Source organism: Pteropus vampyrus, unplaced genomic scaffold, assembly GCF_000151845.1.
Source record: "Pteropus vampyrus isolate Shadow unplaced genomic scaffold, Pvam_2.0 Scaffold14, whole genome shotgun sequence".
NCBI lineage: Eukaryota > Metazoa > Chordata > Mammalia > Chiroptera > Pteropodidae > Pteropus > Pteropus vampyrus.
The window spans coordinates 2,085,956-2,107,688 of NW_011888795.1; the positions used below are offsets into that span (position 1 = coordinate 2,085,956).

The following is a 21,733-nucleotide window of genomic DNA, read 5'->3' on the forward strand; positions in this document are numbered from 1 at the left end:
GCATGGAAAACTGAATGTTAGCAACTAAAACCCTTTCTGATCCTTCCAAATTAATGTCTCAGTATTAACAGTGTTTTCGAATCCCCCAATCTTATTGAATTTAGCTATTTTATCATTAGAAATTACTTTCCTGCAGAAATGTGTATACATATCACCATGATTAACTATAAAGTAAACTCCTTTTTATTAAATATTTACATTAAATATTTATAGAGAATTCTTATAAATTTGTGGTCTACTTGATTAATTAAACCAACTCAGGAAAGGATTAACAAACTGCTATTTCAGTTGTACTGAAATAGTCAATTTTACATGTAGTGAATACTGAGTCTACTTTCTATTTATCCAATGTTTACTTAAAAGATGAACTATTTCAAACATCAATTCATTGTGCTTCTTGATTGAGTCATGAATATTCCCATAATCCCCAACTCATAAACCATCAGTCTCAGTGAATGAAGTTCCTTCTCTTTTTTCCTTCAGATGACTTGACATCCATTCATGTTTTGAGTCTCTTTATCTCCACATGAAATGATACTGCTACTCTCAAATTCTTTTTGAGTCTTCTGATACTCGCTCTAAAAGTCTCAAATATAGACTAATCTGTAATTAGGTTTTGAATACACTGTGAATACCAAAAGGCCAAACTTGGGAGAAGGTTCGCTTTAGTAGTTAATAACAGTTTAGACAGGAACAAAGAATCGCACACAAAACACTACTACATGCACTGAAATAAATAAACCTTTTACAACTTTTGATGTTTTTAAAGAAAGCATGAAGAAACAAGCCGCAAACTTACTGATGCAGTGTATTTTAAGCAAACCACACATCCGAAGACCCCAATGTGCTTTAACAGAAATGTTTTACAACATGCTGCACACATACTTTGTACCAAGCTTGAGGAAACCTTACAGGTGAGATTCTGCTGTAAAAAGCTGCTCGCTAAAGGGCTGAAAATTAAAGAAGCACTTATTATAAAATACTGTTGTTGTTGAAAAGGCTTGCTTTTTATTAGACAATTATGCTACAAGTCTTCTTTAGAAGTTCAGTATTAAAAGAATCATCTAGGGTACAGGGAAACAAGAAAAGAAAAGCATCAAAAAAAGGTGAATGAGACCAGATTCAAGTTTATTAAACTACACTCAAAATATTAGATTTAGCACAAGAAAAAAGGTACACCTTTTACAGTTAAGGAAAGGAAGAAAAGAGATTGTCAAAGGTGTATAACTAAATCTAACACCTATCTTCTGAATCTTGGCCCTGTAATTTTTTCCCTACAAATGAGCATGATTATTTTTACACAGACCATTCATGAAGATGGACAGAATACTGCTTATTACAGAAGAAGGAGGCATCATTTCTTATGTTCTGGAAAGCTGTTTGAAACTGGTATGGTAACTTCAAAGCTGGGTGGGTCCCAGACTTCCAGGGGGTCTGTGAAAGTGGTAATAGAGTTCTCTAGGTTATTTCCATTGTTTCAAAAGTTCAAATGGAAATCTTGTTTGGGCTAGAATTACATCTACTCTTATAACAATCATTTATTTAGGCTGATTAGGAGATATAATTGCAACTTTACATTTCTAATTAAAAAGAATATAAGTAAGTATATTATCGTAGACAAATCTTCTAAAACATGGACTTCTCTGGTATATCTAATAATGAAAGAAGTGTTTGATTAAAAAAAAAATTTAGAAATCCTTGGTCTAATACCCCCAAGTAATCAATAGGGTAGTTATTTTACATGATTTTTATAAAGACAAAATGTATTAAAAGGTATATGATATTGTGATCAGGAGAACTTTGTTTCTATTCCCGCTTTTCCTTTAACCTTATGATTGTAAACCAGTCAGTCATGGTTTATTTATAATGAAGGAATCTGTTCAGAAGAATCCAAAACTCATACTAGCTTAATATCTAGGACTGAAATATACTATTCTAACTGATGATGTTTTATTAGATCTTTTAAAATTGTTTATTGTCTGTATGTCACTTAGTATCTTTTTAAATTTCACGTTAAGCTCCTAGTTAAAAATGCAATTACAAATGACAATATTATACTTACGGGTCTACATAATTCATTTTAGAAAGATCAGTTTTATACCATTTTTTCTAGGAATCGAAGTGGGACTGCTTGTATGAATTACATACTTATATAAAGTCTGTTATTTAAAATCACTCAGCCTAGCACAGCACTTGCTATATAATAGATGCCCATGAATATTCACTGTTCATTTATTCATTGTTGAGTGAGGAGACTTAGCCGGTAGTTTATTCAAACATCAAAAATAATTACTGAAAAAATTTGCTATTTTCAGACCCCAAAACAGTATGATTTTAGAAAGAAAGCTGCCATAAGAAAGTCTGTGAGGTAAATTATAACTTGTCTGCTGAATATATAGAGCTCAAAGTGACTTATAGATAAATTCAAACTCCCCCCCCCCGCCCTTTTTTTTTGAACTCTCTTAACTGTAAGCATTTCTATCAAGTTCCTTTTGGCCATTATAATCAAAATTGCTTAAAATACTTTCTTGATATTTTGAAGCTTAGTTTCCAAAAGATTTCAGTATGGATGAACATAGAGTAGCCTTATACTCAGGCCTTTATATTGGTCAGGCCTTTCAACTTTTATAAGTAGATGGCAACCCTAATTTCAACTCAGTTAACTATTAATTCTTATGAATCTGCCCTTCACTAATAAAGAGTAGCACCATCCCCGGTGCTTATCAATGTCAATGACTATAAAACCTTGAATTTTCTGCTAACTGATATTTACTAAAAGATTAAGCTGTAAGAAGAAATAATATTTATGGAATATTAGATAGGAGGTGTATAATTTATGTATTTCTCTAGATATTATATATTATGTCATCTTTAATTAAGTTGAACCAAGCAGCTAAGATGCTGGACTGCATCATTTTGATTTCACCCAGAATTGCTTATGTTATTGACCTATATTGAGAACATTAAATAACCTCCAAAAATTTATGATTATATGCAGCCATTTGATTCACTGTATCATATAATTCAGTGTTCCTTTTATGAGGACTGATGAAATTTCTCTCAGGTACCAGGAATACTTATGCTAATATTCTAAAAGTGGTCTTTTTATACTGGTAATGCTTTTTATAGCAGTAATTTAAGAATATTTCAGGGGGCAATATCTGTAATAATTAGACATCTATGAATATTTCTGCATAGGAAGAAAAATTAATTTCTGCTCAATTCTTAGAAAACTCAAGGGTAAATATGTATACTTAAACTATTTATTTTCATCAACAAAAAAAAAGTTTTTACAGATTCATGATCGTCTTTTTAAATGTAAAAGGTAGACAGAATCTATCATAAGATTATAATCTTCCACTGTGAATTATTTTATTTTGTATCCAGTACATAAAATGCTCCAAATTAGTTACATTATGGTGAAAAAAATCTTCAAAAACTATTTTACATGCTGACTCAATAATAATTTGCTTTATTTTCTCCAAAAAAAGTTTAAATATTACACTATCTCAAAATGAATACATTCCTATTGTCCCCGCTGAAAAATCTAAATATCAATACAATTTAAAAATATGATTTAGGTAATTAATTAGGAAAACTTTAGTCTAATGACCAGCAAAATATTCAGTCTCAATCAATTAAGGTTTTAAAATAATCCATCATTTCTTTGCTTTCTATTTCTTCCTACTCTTAAAAGTATATTTTATTCTGAATTTTGTTAGGAGGAAAGTTGAAATATTTTAAGAAAAGGAAAACCACCCAGGCAGCCCTTAAAGAGACAGGACATCATTTATCACTTGCAAAGACAGATTTATAAGAAGAGGGCCCCTTCTGTTCCTTTAAGACTGTAAAACAGATGGGAAGTGAATGGACAGTCAATGGGACAAGAAAACACATGGGAGGTGCTGCTGTATGTATGTTCCCAGCATAAGAAAGAGGTCAAGATTGTAACCGCATGACTGGGTCCTGGAAAGGGTCTTTCTTCAAGCTGTTACAAAGACAAACGCTGTTCCTCATCCTGCTGTCAAACTGTTATAAATATTGGTTTGTCAAAAGACCTTCAGTGCTGAAGCTTTAAAAAGGAGATGTAACAGATGAATGAATCATGAGAATGATTCTTAAACAGTCAGCTCATTAATGTAATTTTAAAAGTAAAAGAAAGTAATACAAGAAGAGTATGTAATTCTAGATTTATGAACTAAACTAAAAGTTTATGAAAAAATATAAAATTAAAAAATTACAGTCTTTAATAAAGTTATGAATTGAGATGAGAAGTAAAAGTGAAATACAATTATATCTCTTAAATAAAATGCTGCATTAGGACAAAGCATTATTAAGCTTATCAGAAGGAGCACAGGCATTCATATTTTGTGAGGCTGCTTTCACAAGTTTTCAGTTGTTATATCTCACAACCACCTATAATGAGGTATCATTACTGATACTAGTTTCATAAGCCTTCATAGTTAGGCTCAAAGAAATGAAAATAATTTCAGAGTTAATTTTACATATTAATTTAGAAAATCACCTTTAAATTTTAAGTCACATTTTTTTTTTCTCATAAAAAGGAAAATCGAAAAATTGAAATAGTAATAAGAATACATAGATTTATAAACTGGTTATCATTTTTTTGAGGAATGAAACCATTACATGTCTTTAGGAGACAAATTCATTGTTTTAGATACTTAATGATTAGTTTAACTAGGAGAGTAGGCTCTAAAATGAACACACTGAAAATAATAAAAAAAGAAAGCCAAATTATATGAATTTGGTTATCTGTAGTCATCCACAAGCACAAAACCAAAGACTAATGATGAACAAAATCTCAAAACAAATCTAAAAAGATGCTATCTATAACACATGTTGTTAGCCCCAGCTTTGCCATAAATATTCAGATAACTGACTAAATCATTTCCCTCAATGAACATCAATTTCCCCATGTGAAAAATGGGGATTATACCTAATAAGCCTCATCTGCCTTTACAAGGCACAAAAATGAACAAACATAACACATTTTGTAATGTGTAAAACTCTATACAAATATAAAGAACAGAAAGAGTTCCAAGAAGCATTCGGATTCCAAAGAACCAAATGATGCAGTTACATGAGAATATTTTCTATTTCTGAATGCTCTCCTGGCTCATTGCTTTCTCTTGATTGTCAGCAATTTCAGAAAAAACAATTTCAGCAAAAGTGAGAATAAAAGATTACAAAGTTGAGAATAGAGTGGATGGTTAAAAGTGGAGGCAGCAGGCAAACACTCGAAAAGGTTTTTCTGTTTAAAAGAGAATCGAGATCATAAGTAGCTAGAATTCATGGAAGAATCAATCCAATAGTTTTAAGATGGGAATGACCTGACCATTTTTGAAGAAAGGAGAGACATAATGAAGGCACAAACACACAAAGAGAATGCCAGGGTCCTGAATACAGGTGGGGATTAACTTTTAAAGGAGAACGGTTTTCTGTACATATTTTGCTACAACATAGCCTCTGGAATACCTGACCTATTTATAAAGTAACTGGTACTATAGGTTTCATTTTTACTAACACTGCTTTTCCTCTCAGTGAATCTTTTTTTCCCCTCTGAAATAAGTTTATATCAAGAAAAGGAAGAGAAATTTAACCCACTCTGATATATGAGAAACTAGAAATAGGAGCAATGACAATGAACTGAAGATTTGGGGTGTAAGAGAAGGCCAGCCTAAGATCTCTTCATGAAAATGTCCTCCAGAAATGTGACAAAAATCATGTCCCTCAGACCACATTAAAAAACTTGTTAGAATACAACGTTACAGTGGTTATCTCTGGGTAGTGGCAATTGTGTTAAAAAGTTTGTCATCTATATTTTCTAATTTTCCACATGCATATGTACTAGCTCTGTCATAATAAAAGGATTAAAACTAATAAAATTCTGGTACTTTAACTTTGGTGAAAATAGGTACAATCTGTACATATGACTCAGAGTATAAACTGATATCAAAGGAAAGACTAGAAAGGAGAGACATAAAAGGAGACTAAAAAAAACTTGAATTCCTTGGCCCAGAAAAAAAGATCTAACTGAAATAAATAAAAAATATCAATTTCCTCCAATAACTCAAAATATTAAAACTAAGGAATAGATAAAGTAGCCGTTCTAGGAGAAATTAAGATGGACTATTTCCATACACAGTACGTAACAATGAGGCAGAGGAAATCTATTATCTTAAATGGGTTGCACAATAGTTCAAAAAAGATTTCAATTCATTTACAGATGACAGATCCATGATGGGCTGTTGCTGGAAATGAGAAGAAATCAAAGTGAATCCTAACCACTAAGGAGGTTATGATGAACAATTACTATGTGGTTTCATAAAATGTCTCTTGGTGTCAAAATCACCAAGAGGTTATTTGGGAAAATATTCTGTCACTTTTAGGATTGATCTATCATGAATTAGCTTCATCATTAATATGACTATAATAATCAAAAATATAAAATTTCTGAGGTAATTCTGAATTATGCTCACTTGGGAAAAAGTTTAGAAATGTATAAAATAGGAAAAAATTAAAATTCCTTTTGTCCTTAATCCTCTCTCAAACTACCCTGAGAATCTTATTTTACAGAGGTTGCAAATTCAGTGTGCAGCAATTCTTTTTTCAAGACCATTCTTTTTTTAAAAAAAAATTATTCATGTCTTGCTTAATTTTATTTTTTTAATATACTGTTTCACAGGCCAAAAGATTGCTTGTGATTAGATTTAGTTTTCAATGACAGGGTCTATTTATTTCCATCTTAGAAATGGAGAGAATTCATAAAACAATTAAAAAACAAAATAAATCAAAGTTTAATCCCAAGTTCAAAAAGATGTATTTCATTCTGAACTCAAGTCACTGAGTGGTAAGTATTATTAGCAACGGGAAAAAACAGCCTAACTTCTAGCTTTAATTATGTGCAATGCCCTTTTTTATACATAAGAATATACACATGAACACATACAGTAACACACAAATAAAACCTACTTTAAAGTGATAAATTAAAAATTCAGTCCATAAGTTATTGAAGAGATCTTTCCTATCTTTATTCTTACTTTTGATCAATTAAAACATGAGTTTAAAGTAAAAAGAATATACTCACTATTAAGGCACTGAGTACCAATAGCTTGTATAAGATTACAAAGAGGTAAATATTCTTTTAATCTTGTACCAATTGATCAATATCCTTCAAAGGTGCCTTTAAAAAATAGGCCATGAAAAATGTGCTTGACTCTTAAAGCCTCATTTTAAGTCTGGATTTTCTCATCCATAACCTGGGAAAGCACACTATTCATGCTCATGATGTGGAATTCTGTGTGTAAATAACTACTACTTTAACACAAAGGACTCTCCCTGAGGATTACTTTATTCTTTGTGCCCGTCTGTCTGTCTGTCTCTCTCTCTCGGCTACAACATAAAGCAGAGTCTACTTCATCTATGCAGACTCGAGGTAAAAATGATCCTTCACATATTCCTTTAATTTGGTAATTTCACCTTTCTATGAAAAATATTATTTCACAGAGGCAGAATTCAAAAATTTAATCACTTTTACACTGAAGAGATGCCTTGAAGATATCAAACACTAATAACATAAAACAGAAAGAAGTTATCCTATTTATTCCGTAAGGAAGAAGAGAAACATTTCAATCTTTCCATTTTCCAAATATACTCATTTCTACTAATAACCATGCCAAAAAAAGTACAAAAATGCAAATGAAACTATGCCAATCAACTTAAAAATTCCTAACATAAAAAAATTATGAAAGTGTTTTGGTAAACTGGCAATTAGGAAATCATTGGTGACCAGAAAGTGGTTTTGCTAGGGATGAAAGCCGGAACACAAGATGTTAGCAAGAGAGTGGGTGGGTATAGGGGTGAATGTAGCAAATGCAAGCTGCTCTCTAAGAGAAATGAAATTGTCACTTTCTCGCATGACAGTGTAGAACTGGAGTCCCTGACCCTGGTCTGTGGACCAGTACCAGTCAGTTGCATTAGGAACTGGGCTGCACGACAGGTGAGCGGCAGGCAAGCAAGCAAAGCTTTATCTGTATTTGCAGCCATTTCCCAGCGTTAACATCACCATGTCGGCTCAACCTCAGATCATCAGGTATTAGATTCTCATGGGAGCACAGGTCCCTGGTGTCAAAACAGTTGGGAACCGCTGGTGTAGAAGAAAACTTCCTTAGGATAAGTAGAATTAGTCTTCTTCCTCTTTTTTTAAGTCAAGAGAAGGGGGCTAATGAAGAGTCTTTATTAAAAGGTCATGCTCAAATGGTCACTGAACATATACACTATATAACATACAAGGTTATGGTGAATTTATGAAAGAACCAGATCACTTTAGTAGAATAGATCAATCATAACAGACATGAAATTATTTTTTCTTAAACTGATTATTTTAGTTGAGCTACAGTTGCCTATAGTGATAAGCCTGCCTTCTGCTCAACTAAGCAACATTAGCAGTACCTTGGTAAGGTTTTTAATCACTGTAGAAAGGTAAATAAGTAGGATGGAGGAAAAATACAGAGGACCAAGTGATAATGATCCAGAAGAGGACACAGAGAAAAATATAAGAAAAAAAGAGGCACAGGAAAAAGATTGCTTAGAAATGTGCTAGAAGCTAGGAGAGATGAAAAAGCAGTATTGAGGTCTTGTAATTCTTGGTGAAACAAACGCAGTAACATTATTTAGAAATAAATGATGCTACAGGGATTGTGGTCTTTACAGTTAATGCTTTCTCTCCAGGGTGCCTTACTCTATTCTGTGTGATTGTGCTGTTTTATTACTTTTTAAAAAATCCTCTCTGGCTCTCTGGACCTAGGTATCTAGAATTCTACAACTCAATGCCCCCCTCTCCTCTTTTAAGTCCCTTTAAAATTCACTTTCTTTGGTTACATCTACAGAAACAAAATGAACATATTACTATATAGTTCAAATAAGTTACCAAATTTTTCAGCAGTCACATAGTTTATCAGACTCTACTAAAATAAGATATATGTCAATTTTATCCCAATTAATAAAATTACAAACTGTACTGCTGTAAATAGGTAGGATTCTCTACGGTATTGGTTCAGGAGCAGGAGGGTGGGTAGTGGTGGTATACATGACAAGAATATTCATGCCAAAGCCCTACATTTGACTTCTCTTTTTTATAATTTTAAGTTCCAAATTCTGAATATAATAATCTTTTTAGGATTACTTTCAGTCTCACACTACTTCAAGACCACTATTTTTATCCCTAACAACCCTCAAGCATATGGCAGGTATGACAGAAGTTTAAGAATATGGAGTAACCAATAGAAATTAAATTCAATAACGTCTTGATATTTTTCTTTCCTTTGTGAAGAACAACAAAATCATTTTGGCTGAGGGTTCCATCTAAATATGTTCTGACTACTTTATATTCAAGTTTTAATATGGCATGAAGATATTTCTTATCCTATGTTTTAGAGCTAGTGAAAAGGTTCTTTTAGATTTAAGCACTTATGGTACATTTTTCTTCTGATCCTAGCTTTTAAAATGGCAGGACTGAATGAATCATTCTGATGTTACTCCCTTTTTATCACCATAATTTCAAAAATTCACTAGTATATTAATTATGAAGAACAGTTTTCATTGTAAAAATGATTTCTGTTACTATCTGGTAGCTCGGAGAAAAAAATAAATTTCCATCTGGAGTCTATATTCCTAATTTTTTAGAGTCAAAACTGAATCTCCTGCACACTAAGATACAAAGCTTGTATCTTTGCTCTTTTCTAATTATCAAGAGAAAGCATACGATAGAGGGTAAGACGAGACTGGGAAAGTGAAGAGACACAAAGACGAGCCCCACTAGCATTGTATAATCCCAAGAGAAACAAACTTTAAGTTTCAAGAAACAATTGCTGTCTGGGAGATGCTCAGACATCAAACAATAAAGAACAGTCAACAGAGGCAAGAGGCCGAGCACGCTGCTGTGATTCCTACTCTTTAATCCCCTGGCTCTAGTTAAAAGGCCAGCTGTTGCCACCTCGCGTAGGAAGTCAGCAGAGCAAATTAACTGCAGGAGAAAAAAGCCACGGATATTGGAAAATTCTAATTTACCAGCTTCTTTAAGCCACAGTTTTTTTTTTTTTTTCCTTTAACATTAAGGACATTAAACTATATCATTAAAGTATGCCTGTGCAATGACAGCCCAAAGTATTTTACCACTGTTTTCACATTTCCTTAGTAAATGAAATGTAAATATAAAGTATTCAGTTTTTATTGAAGTGCATCTTCTATTATATAAAGTACAAGAAATATGAAGACAGTGAAACTCACTATAAAACATTTCAACACTCAACAAAAAGCCTCAATTACTCAATTAAAGATTCTGTATCTGTTATAGCTGGACCTTAACTCTCTAAGCATGAACACATGACATTGAAAAGCTGTGAATGAATTTTGGGCAACTCAGATACTACTTAACTGTGGTGGAATGTGAGAGAGCATATACTTTGAGACATTGTTACACGTCATATAGAGAAAACTAACTTCTTTCAATCTGTTTAGTGGCTTCATTTACACTTTAGCGTTTTCTTACCCAGATGTTCTAATTCTATCAAAGTTTTCATATCTTTTGACAGTTTATATTGCAAAGCTTTTAATGGTGCAGGAAGTACACAGGACAATGACGATCATCACTAATATGTATGTCTCTCTGACCTACTCTGCAAAGGACATCATTAAGAAGGGAAGCTTCCAAATATAAATGACTATTTTATGAAATTACTTTTTACAGTGGCTTGAGGTTTTTCTCAGATTAGTTTAGCACAGTAGTAAAAAGACCTTGGCTCAAATCTTGGCATTAACACTTACTATCTAGGTGTTTCTCAGCTTCCATTTTATTTATGAGAAAAATAACTATACCTATTAAAAATGCATATAAAGCACATAACTTAATATCTGGCACAGGAAAAGTATTCAAATACATATTCATAAAGTTTCAAGTTCTGATACATAAATGAAAAGTTAGAGTAAAACGAGAGAAAGACTGTAGATCTTAGAAAGAGCAATCTAAATAATTGGTTCTGTACCTTTAATTCCTGGGTATCAGTGATTCTTTGATTATGTACACAGAGAATGAAAAGTGTAACTTGGGATTTAGCGAACAAGAGTTAAAAAAGAATCCTAAGCTTTGGATCATAAGCAATTGATTTAAGGTCCAAAAACTTACATTAACCCAGTTAGCAATATTCTCAGAGCAAACAATAAGAGAATTCCAGACTGTACTGATGAAACTCAGTAGCAATACTACTAGCAGTTATTACCAGTGCCCAGATACTCAGGTTTTTTTTGGGGGGGTGGGGTGGAGGGATGGAGAACAAATCTTCAAAAGTCTGTGAGATGTTAGCACTATTACTTGTCTTATATGATAGCAATCATAAAGCAGATTTTACAAATCATAAAACAGATAATAGAAAAAAATGTTTTGAGCTATAATATACTAATTCCCCCCCTCTTTTTAAAACTGCAGTCTGTTTGAATCAATATATTGGAAACATTACTCAAAATTATGCTGGGAATCCAAATAGATTTTATTTGGATTTTATAGTGTGATTATACAAACATCGCATTCTTCATCACTGACTTTATTCATTTATTGATATAATTATCCATTTATGGGTTTGTTTAATTCAATGGGTTATAATCTTAACTGTCATTTCGGTACTCCAATTGTCCTAGTTTTGGCCAGCTGGAGCCTCTTCAAGCTGGCTCTGTATCCTGCTGACACGTCCCTATCACCCTTCAAGTACTTCCTTACTTTCTGTAGCTTAAGATGCCCAGGTTCATTCCAACCTTCCCCTGCTCCAGCTATGGAATCCACCATATGGCCGAAGGTCCTGGTTCCTATGTCTGACTTCTCATCTAATGAGCCTCCTGAGACTAGAAGTGGTGGGCTCTTCTCTCATTTCTTTGACCTTCCTCTCGCTTCATGGTTTCATTTCACTAGTGAACATGGTATATCTTCTCCAGAATAGGAGAGAACACTGTACTACTTCTCATGTACTCATCTTAAAGAACAATCAGTTGGTGAATCTCCAAATTAAAGTGGTAAAGTGACTTAAAATTGAGCAAATTTAAGACTGGCAACAAATATGATGTATCAAACTTTGCCAATCTCTACAATACTCTACCTTGCATTATTTTAAAATTATAGTAAAAACTCTCCTGACTGCCTCGCTTCTCTAATTCCATTAACACACTATATTCTAATTGAATATGCTGTACTAGACACTTTAATCTGTAATACAGTAGTAATACAGTAGCAGCTGTTAAACTTTGGAAGTTTTCTGGCTGAAAGTATACATGACCATATTCCCAACTGTTAGACTGAAGATAAACAGTAAGGAAAGGTACCCTCAAGATTCTTTTTTTAACTAATGACAAATCACGGCTCATCTCCCTTAATGTGACTGATGAAGCTGAGTCACTGGTGAAACATTTGCTTCCAAGGACATTATTTGGTACATTAACGCAACCATAATTTTGTATGTACAAAAGTAAGTAAATCATTTCAAAGGAGTCATATGAGTACTTTCTCAGGAAAACCAGCAGGAGAACATAAGACTCCGCTTGGCAGGGCACAAATTTGTGTTAGTAATATACTTTCTTTAAATAATCAAATTGGGAATGAAAGTGATGGGGCTGCACTCAATGCTCTATTATAAAACATAAGAAATAACATTTTTTTTTTCGATCACTTAAAAATGTATATACTGATAAAATACATTGAAGTATTTCACTGTCTGATATGCTGATAAAATACACTGAAGTACGTTCTGTGGGATATGAAAGAAATATATTTGTATGCATTGTAACACTGACATACTCCCTGTAATGGTACTAATTTGGCATAAAATTATGAAGCAGGGACTGCCAAATGTTTTTGAATTAATTCTCCTACCAACCCTATGCAATAACTATTAGAGTAGTTGTTTTACAAACAAAGAAGCTAAGGTTCTGGGAGATACCTTGCCTGAGATAACATAGCTAGTAAACAACAGTTCTGAATTAAACACAGATCTATAAATTAGCACAAAGTTAACTATGTTGCCAAAGTGATATGAAAAAACTAAAAGCAACTGAAAACGGAAATATAAGTTAAAATAGAATGTCTCAAAAAAAAAAAAAGATTTAAAGAAAGAAAGAAAAAAGGAGGAAAAAATGAAGAGCTCAGATAACAAGAAAGAAATGGAGAGAGAATGAGATAAGTGGTGGAGGACAGCACACTGCTGCCTGCTTTTTCTCGGACAGTACAGCGACTGTATCGTAGTGATCTAAACTCAGCTTAGAAACTGTTTTCAAATTTGAAGAACTTCTTTCTATTCAGCATCTGCTTTCTTTTAGGTATCAGAAAACTCAGTGGATAGTAAATTTAAGTATACACTGAAAAGAAAAATACTTTGTTTTCATAAAGGTGAAATAAGAGAAACTTATAAGACAGTAAGCTCCAAGAGAAGCACCAATCCCCAATATTTTTATTTTTATTGAATATTAATTTTTCACTGACTTCCTTGGGCTCTCAAAGATCTAAGTAATAAGTAAATCTTAATATGCAATCAAAACATCTTAAAGCTCGGAACCCACCAGCACCAGGAAAGAACCAAAAATCCCCTCAAAGTGAAAAAGTGATTAGTAAGGTGAAGCTGGGAGGTGAGGAAGAGGGGAAGGGTAGGGAAAGCCATATTGCCTAATGTAGGTATGCAAGCCTGGCTAGGTTTCAGAGGGTGATCATATGGGGATATTGGTGGTCTGGCCTAACAGGTGAGAGAGTATCTGAGTAGGTGGACAGTCTGCTGCAGGTTGTTGGGGTAGGATGAAGACGGTGTCTCCACAAAAGCATGGTCTCGCTTCAGATAAGGAGAAAGTCTTATTTAGGGGACAAGGGGAGAAAAGGATGAGAGAGGGTGATGCCTGGCATAAAGGCTCAGAGCATGAGCTCAGTAAAAAGGACTCCATGAAGAAGGACAGCCTGACTCGGGATGTCAGAGCCTAGATGAGGTGAAAAGGGTATCAACACAAGGTGAGGCGCTGTGGTGGTGGCCTATAGTAGGTGATAAGAGCTGGAGCTGGGTAAAAAGAACATTGGTGCAATGAGGGGGACAGCGGCAAGTTTGGTTACAGAAAGGAGGACTAATCAAAGTAAGGAAGTATTTAAGATGCCTTAAGCCAGATTTCTCATTGTCAGAAAAAGGAGTTACAAATATGAAAAAGAAAAAAACTAAACAAACTCTGTATTACTGGATTAAAATGGAAAGTATTGGTGTCAACTTATGGTTTTCAATACAGACATATCATGACTACGAATATAAATGCAAATGTGTGTATATGTATCACACATGCAATATCTGTTCCCTAGCTCTTTCTACTGAGGGGGTCTAGGAACAGTGATATTCCAGTAACAATGAGTATATCTAGTTCTTAGCTCTTGATTTCTAAATATTTTTCTCCAAAAAAAAATAAATAAATAAAGCAAGCAAGCTGGGTCAGGAAAGTACAGGATGAGCATGGAACATCTTGTTACCTGGAAGGACAATATGAGGACAACAGGGTAAACTTGAATGGGGTCGAAATGAGATGTATTAATGTATCAGTGTTAACATCCTGATTTTGACGATTGCATTATGGTTGCTAGGAGAAACTCCTTGTTTTTAAGAAATACACATTAAAGTACTTGGAAGTGATGGGGCTTCAAGTCAACAATTTTCACTCAAATAGTTAAGGAAAAAAACTTCTTTGTATATACTTTTCTATAAGTTTGAGGTTAAATGAGTGAACAAATAAATGGATGTGGAGACGGTGAAAAAGGCAGTAAGATGAAAGGCAGGAAGAACTACTTACTGAGGTCTTCAGCCAGTTGAACTCGCTTTCCAGTAAGCAATTTAACCTTCTTCTCACTATCTTCAGCAAAATCTTCCAATACTTCTTTAACATTTTTCTCTAATCGTCTGACTGTTCAAAGTAAATAAAAAGCCTTAGGAGCTCTGTTTTTATGAATACACAAGGATAAAACTAACAATGTATGGAGAATAAGTTCTTATTTTTCTCATCTGCATTATATCTATTAAGTTCATAGAAAGAATAGTTATAGAGAGAATCTCTACTTGTTATACAGTACTTTTAACAACATAAAATTAATACATATTCTCAGAGAAAGTCATATTCTCAAGCCTTAACGCTTTAACGGAAATGCAGGTTTCTTAGAAAAAAAACAAAGTGATGCTTAGAAGTCCTTTTCTAACAGAGTTTTTGTGTAATGAATGGAGACTCCTGGTATGTTTTATCTCCCATCTTTTTCAATTATGATTTATTTTGATTAGTATTTTAAGGTCAAATAAAATTTTCGGTTTTTTGAATAAATCGATTTTAAAAGGAAGTATTTTGTCATCCTATTAAAAAGAGATGTTATTACTTTTATTTTTCATGTTAAAATTAAAAAATGGTCACTCTGTGGCTTACCTTCAGTATTTGTAAGTTGTTGCCTTAAAGTATTTGCAGTGATAGCAAGCATGCGCTGTATTCGCCAAAACAGGACGACATCATTGCATTCCAACTGAAATATTAAGTAATTAAGATTACCACATGTAAATTTAAACATAAATTTGGTCATGAGCACAGACAACCACTAAAGCGAGTACCTAAGCTTGAAATAAAAATACTTGAATTTACCTAACATATATATTCCTATTGTAGATACAAGCTACTGAATCTTCACAGGACCTATCAAATTCTGCATGATCTGGGTTCTATCTACCCTACACCTACATAGTTTTGCTTTGATTCCAGTGACAAACCAAATAAACTTGGGAAGTGGAACATTTCATTACATTATATACAAGTAGGAATCCATTGTATGCAACTTAATTTGTATTTAGTTTCAACTAACAACAATGTTATCTTAAATATGGTTCTTAGTTTAACCTCTTTTCTTTGAGTGTGCACTCAAATTTTTGAAATTCAGCTGTATACAAAAATAAATTAGTAATATTTTTTAAAAAGTTTATTCTGTAGCGATCTTCCCATTAATTAAAATTATGCAAATTTATCACTTTTACATAAGTGCATTTAAATACAAATTTAATTTTGCTGAAAACTCAAAAGAAAAGCATTTTAGGGGTCTCACATAAGACTACTGATTAATAGAGCTCTTTCAGAAGGATACATTAAAAAACATTTCTGCTTTTAAGAAAATGTTCAAAATACATCAGTCTGCTGCCACCTAGGGGTTGCTTTGTAATATGTGACATTAAACTAAAACTCTTCGAAAACCATAAAGTTAAAAAAAATTGTTTAAAACAAGATTTTAGTGAAAAGAAAGAATTACAATATATGAAAATAGTACAATTAAAAAACTTTTGCAGTATGATTTCCACTATGCAAATGGATGGTTACGTTTACACAAACACAACCATATATAGAGAGAGAAACAGAAATACAAAAAATGTTAATTAAAATTACTTCTAGGTAAGTAATGATTTCCTTTCGCATATTTTTTTTTACATTTATTTGTTGCATTTACTTTCTACAATGGGAATGTATTATTTTCTAACATAAAAAGTTAATTCTTAAATTTAAAAAGGTTTAGTGTCTGTTACAGGCACACAGAATCTCAGGCACTGAGATGATGTGCATGTAAAGAATGCAGTTATTACCAAAGTGATAAATATCTTTGGAAATATAGATTAGGTTATTCTTTATAATTCACCCATACTTTTTCCCCAGAAGATTAAAGAAATTAAAATTAATGCTAAATTAAAATTAATGCTAAATTTAGCTAAAGCTAAAGTTTATTTTTAAGCATCTAAGCAACTATAACTAAAAAAATATTTCCCTTGTTTTTGGAAACTTTACCTCAGAATCTACAAAATGCCTTTGGTAATAATAAAAGCCTCTTCGACAAAGGTTACAATGGTTTAGAGCTGTTTTTAAGAAATGTCTTCTATACACTTGGTGCCAAGTATCCTTAATCTAAAATAAAAGAAAACAAAGACCAAAGAGTCACTACACACTCTTCAGGTTGATCAAACACATTCTGAAAAGTCATACACAAAGCTTATTTATAAAAAAGTTAATTAAAATCAATGTCGACGTTGTTATTCTACCAACCTTTTTTATAGATTAAAATTTTTTCAAGACCAAGATTAGATTTACTATTACTCTGTCCCCTTACCAGTTTATGTACTTCAAAATTTACAGTGTTTTTTAACAAGCAGTTATTATATTCAAATAATTATCTTGTAGAGTAGATCAGGTAGGGATTATCCTTTCCTAGTTAGAGGTAAGGCATTCAAGGCAAAAACAGGTTGTGAGCCTTGGGCAGAATAAGGACCAGGAAGCTGGCATAAGATCATGCCCATCAACCCAACAATATTTTCTTTCTGATTATTAAATTTCAGTTACCACAGCAATATAACCCCCACCACATTATTAGTATATATTCTGTGAGAGGGTTCGAAGTTCTTTAACAGCATTGTGTTTTTTTGAGCACAACAATATTATCTAGGTAGAACAGGTATCACCAACACCATCTGACAGATGAGAAAGAAGAGTGGAACTCAGAGAGAATAAATCAGTTACAAAGGTAATATTACTAGCTAATGGAATGGAACCATGCTAGAATTCACATCTCTGACATCTAGTCCAACCACAATTCTTGTAATAGTACTTTGCTACCTATTTTATAGCCTCATAAAGTACACTAAACAGAGTGTCTCTTGGAAAAAAACCTGAGATTTTCTGGCTCACAGAAAGTAATTAAGATATGCAGTCAATACATATCCTAAAACATGGGCAAAGTCTCTCCTACTGTATTAAGCAAAGTGTCAACACTTACAGCCACATAAAGTTTAAAAGTATCAAAACTGAATACAACTTATTGTTAAAGAGAGCTAGGGCCAATGTGGATAAATTAAATCTACATTCAACTAATAATGACATGTAATCATTAGTCTTAATTTCATTTTCGATTTATAAATAATGTTAGATGCATAACAGCTTTAACTGCTCTGAGTTTCTCCAGTTTTCCTTTCTTGTTCTGACCTCTGGTAGAATTTAAGATAAATATATACATTTTTCAAACATAGAAACATAAATAACAGATAATCTGTAATTTATATATGGCTCTGAAATTTCTTATATGATTGCTTTCCTCACTTGTCTCATTGGGTTTCACTTAAACTAACTTAGGCTAATGTTAAAATGAGGTTTCATTCCCTAACTAGGGAACACAGACCCAGAAACAGTTTTTGTGTGTGTGTGTGTTTTTTTATTTCCCCAAATAAGCAATATGAAGGTAAGCAAAAAGTAGTCTAAACTATAATTATTTTTATCTTCATATTTATTATAAGTGAGGAAAAAGAGATAGAAACTCAAAGGCATTATCCAATTTAATAAAAACTACATTCATATTATTTCTAAATGCACTCATACCTGATTAAGGTACATTTGATTGAAAAGACATATATAAACACGCCCTTGTTTAAACAGAAATTCTACTTTGCAGCCTGAAACAGTACAATGTGGTGCAGAGATATGCAGGAAGGGGTGGGGAGTTCATCCCTTTTGCCAGAACTTGCCCAGGTACTTCACTTTTCTAGGTCTTGATTTCTCCATTTACAAATTAAAGCGTTACACTTAAAAAAGCAATAACGAATATAAAATTTCTACTCTTACAAATCAAAATCGGTTTTTACTGTCAGCAAAAGTACAAATGATCAAAGTCACAGTAAGCACTTAAATACCTAAGTGATACATTAGAAGTAGTAACATTTTACTACAAGATACAAAGATTAGGGAAGCAAGTTTATGCTTTTCGGCATATGTATTACCAAGCTCGGATCTACTTCTACTCCTCGGGATTCAAGGTTCTTTCGGACTGTAGTTATCTCATCACTTGCAAGATAAGCTGGGTGTTCCTCGTTACATTTCAACATCTTCTCCAATTCATTCTTGGTTTCATTGTGAACACACTTTAAAATGTTTAAAAGAAGATAAACATTTTAGTTGGTTCACAGTTTGGCACACTTATAAAAACAAAGTCCCAATTTTAATAAATGTGTTGCCATTGCACAATAGGTGACAAAGCTCAATAACAACAGGAAAGAATATACTGCGTTGGCTTATGAATACAGGGCAACCGGCTTATGAACGCAGAACAATTACAAGAGGCAAAAAAAAAAAAAAGGGAATAAGCCTTATTTATTATATTTTACTTTTGCTAAAATATTTTACTGTCGAAATTACAGCACCAGGCACCTTACTATGTACTTTCTTGACCTGAGGGTATGATTTTAGTCTAGGAAAAAGTACCCTGAATATACAGGAAGAAATAATGTTCTAAGAATTAGATGACTCTAAGGGCTTACAGCTGTTGATATGTTTCTTTTCTGATAAACATAAAATTCAAAGTTTGATTTTTTAAGTCTTTTCATTAAAAATTGTACTTTAGACTGTTTCTGTGAGGTGCCTATCATTTTTTAAATTCACTTCCAATCTCTTCTCTATAATTGTTCATAATCCTTTCACCAAAGGAGAAAAACACATACTCACTAGTGAGAAGTTTGACAATAAGATTTATAGTGTCAAATTAAGTTTACCTTTTCAGTTTTTAATCCTTCTTTCAAAATTGCATGGTAAAAGGAACTAGTTTCAAATTCACTGATTACTCTAAACAAATTACTACCATAGCACTTAGCCCAAACTGTACCTAGTTACAGAATCTGAGTATTTATACAAGAATAACACCTAAACACACACAAAAAAATTGTAATGTAAAATAACTACTAATTAATACTTTCTGAAAACATGACATTTTAGAATAAGTATTTAATGAAAAGAAATTCCTGCTATTTGGCCTGAAGTAAAAAGAAAATCTCAAATACAATATTGCCCAATTCTTTCTGTCCTGTTTTTGCTTTCGCCTGTTATCTGTCCCCACCTCACGTGATCTTTAGGACACTGCTCTCCCATATACCCTGACCAACATCTATATTAGTTCAGCTCAGACATGGTGAGAATGTTTCAAACGAATGGATTTTTCCTAGTAAACTAAGGAAAAAGTAATACCTCAAAAACACAAAACAGTTTTCAGAGCACGAATTTCTCATCTTTAACACAGGACAATCTTAAGTTTCTTTTCCTGCTAAATCCAGTCACTCAAAAAGACAGAAAGAATTGTTAGACAGCTACTTTAAACTTGCAATGTGAGACCTGGAGGTATTCTCAACCTTTTCTAGAATATGTTTCTTACTGTAACGTCTATATCTAGAACAGTGGTTTTCAACCAGGAGTGAGAGGGTTAGAAAGGTTAGAGAAGGATAACTTGATTCAGTGAGTCTGACCCAGAGGCTTTGTTTTGAAAGAGAAAACAAAATTCATACCTTCCCAGATGATTCTGATGTTCCTCCTCTCTACACTCCACATTATGGTCTCTGTTCTAAAGTTAGCTTGGGTCTTATGCATGCTGCCCTGAAACCTTGGGAGAAAGCTCTTCTCTGAAGGGTTTACGCATTCCTCGTCTAGGCTGCAGATCCTTGCATTGACCTTAAGACTAATTCCTCTCCCTCTCTTGGAAGGGATCCCCTATGAGTTCCAGTTGCTGAGAAAAAATAACTTCTAACCAGGAATCATTTCTCTCTGAAAGTGTTTGGCCAAAGTTTATTTGCCACAAATTGCTAAAACAAATTCTGTTGCCATTAATTGTTCTGGAGAGTTTGGCCTAATTTCACTAGGCCTTGAACATCAGACATCATTTTTCTTTGGAGTTTATTTGCTTTACACCAGTTTTTTTCCAATCAAAGTGCATGAAGCTAGAAAAAAATAGGGTATTGAAATGAAAACAAAAAATAAAATAAATAAGACAATGGGAATACCATGTGATCTGCTAATTTTTTATTCTCTATCTCCTCTTTTAATATTCCCATATCCTCATCTCCTTTCTCTGATCACATGGATTCAGAAACAAGAAAAAAAAGCGAATTGAATGCTACCTCTTTTTCATATTCATTATGTATTCTAATTCTATATTGTATTTATACTCTCTTATTTAGGAATGCACAAGAATGAGATAGCAGCATAAGACCGAGTCTTTGTTAGGAAAAGAAGCCATAACAATGAGTAAGGAATTAAAAGGGTAAGGGATGGGGACTTCAATGATTTATACCTTTTCCCTCTTTTACTCATTTGTAAAGTTACTTATACTTGCCTTTACCATTTTGTTCTTCTGAAGTGCTCATTAAATGTAAATAAATGAATTCTACTGTTCTGCTTCCTGTCTGAATTTGTATACTCATTTTGTGAACACAAGAGCAAAAAATGTAAAAGAATAAAATCATTTGAATAACAGAAAAATTCAAAGATAACATGATAAAATACAGTTTAAAAAAGTCAAGATATCTTTTCATCTAATTATATTCATTTTACATCCTCTAAAATCCATGTCATTCTTTTCCTTCTTTTTGTAACTTTAATCTTCACTTACTTCAAATAGGGAATTAAAATGAACAAAGTAATCAACCACAAAAGAGGCAGTTTCCTCTCCCTTTTAATAACACAGCTACTTCACTTAAAAAAAAAATCTTTCATTTATAGTTTACTGTTTATTCTTAAGGTTCATTATATTTTAGAAAGGCTGACATAAACATTTAAAATTATTAAGATTGGTCTAGAGGCATGTAAAGGTTATATTTTAATACTTGAATTAAAT

The 21,733-nt window shown here is 32.8% G+C and overlaps 1 protein-coding gene across 4 annotated transcripts in view; it reads right to left on the minus strand.

The window, feature by feature from the left end:
• Nucleotides 1–21,733, minus strand: part of OPA1 (OPA1, mitochondrial dynamin like GTPase) — an 82,364-nt gene that overhangs the window by 8,329 nt on the left and 52,302 nt on the right. For all 4 annotated transcript variants that reach the window (XM_011381404.2, XM_011381386.2, XM_011381395.2 and 1 more), the window contains 4 exons: nucleotides 18,858–18,998; nucleotides 16,882–16,998; nucleotides 15,490–15,583; nucleotides 14,872–14,982 (listed from right to left, as the gene is read on the minus strand). In XM_011381404.2, the coding sequence (XP_011379706.1) occupies nucleotides 14,872–14,982; nucleotides 15,490–15,583; nucleotides 16,882–16,998; nucleotides 18,858–18,998 (463 nt within the window). The remainder of the gene's footprint in view (nucleotides 1–14,871; nucleotides 14,983–15,489; nucleotides 15,584–16,881; nucleotides 16,999–18,857; nucleotides 18,999–21,733) is intronic.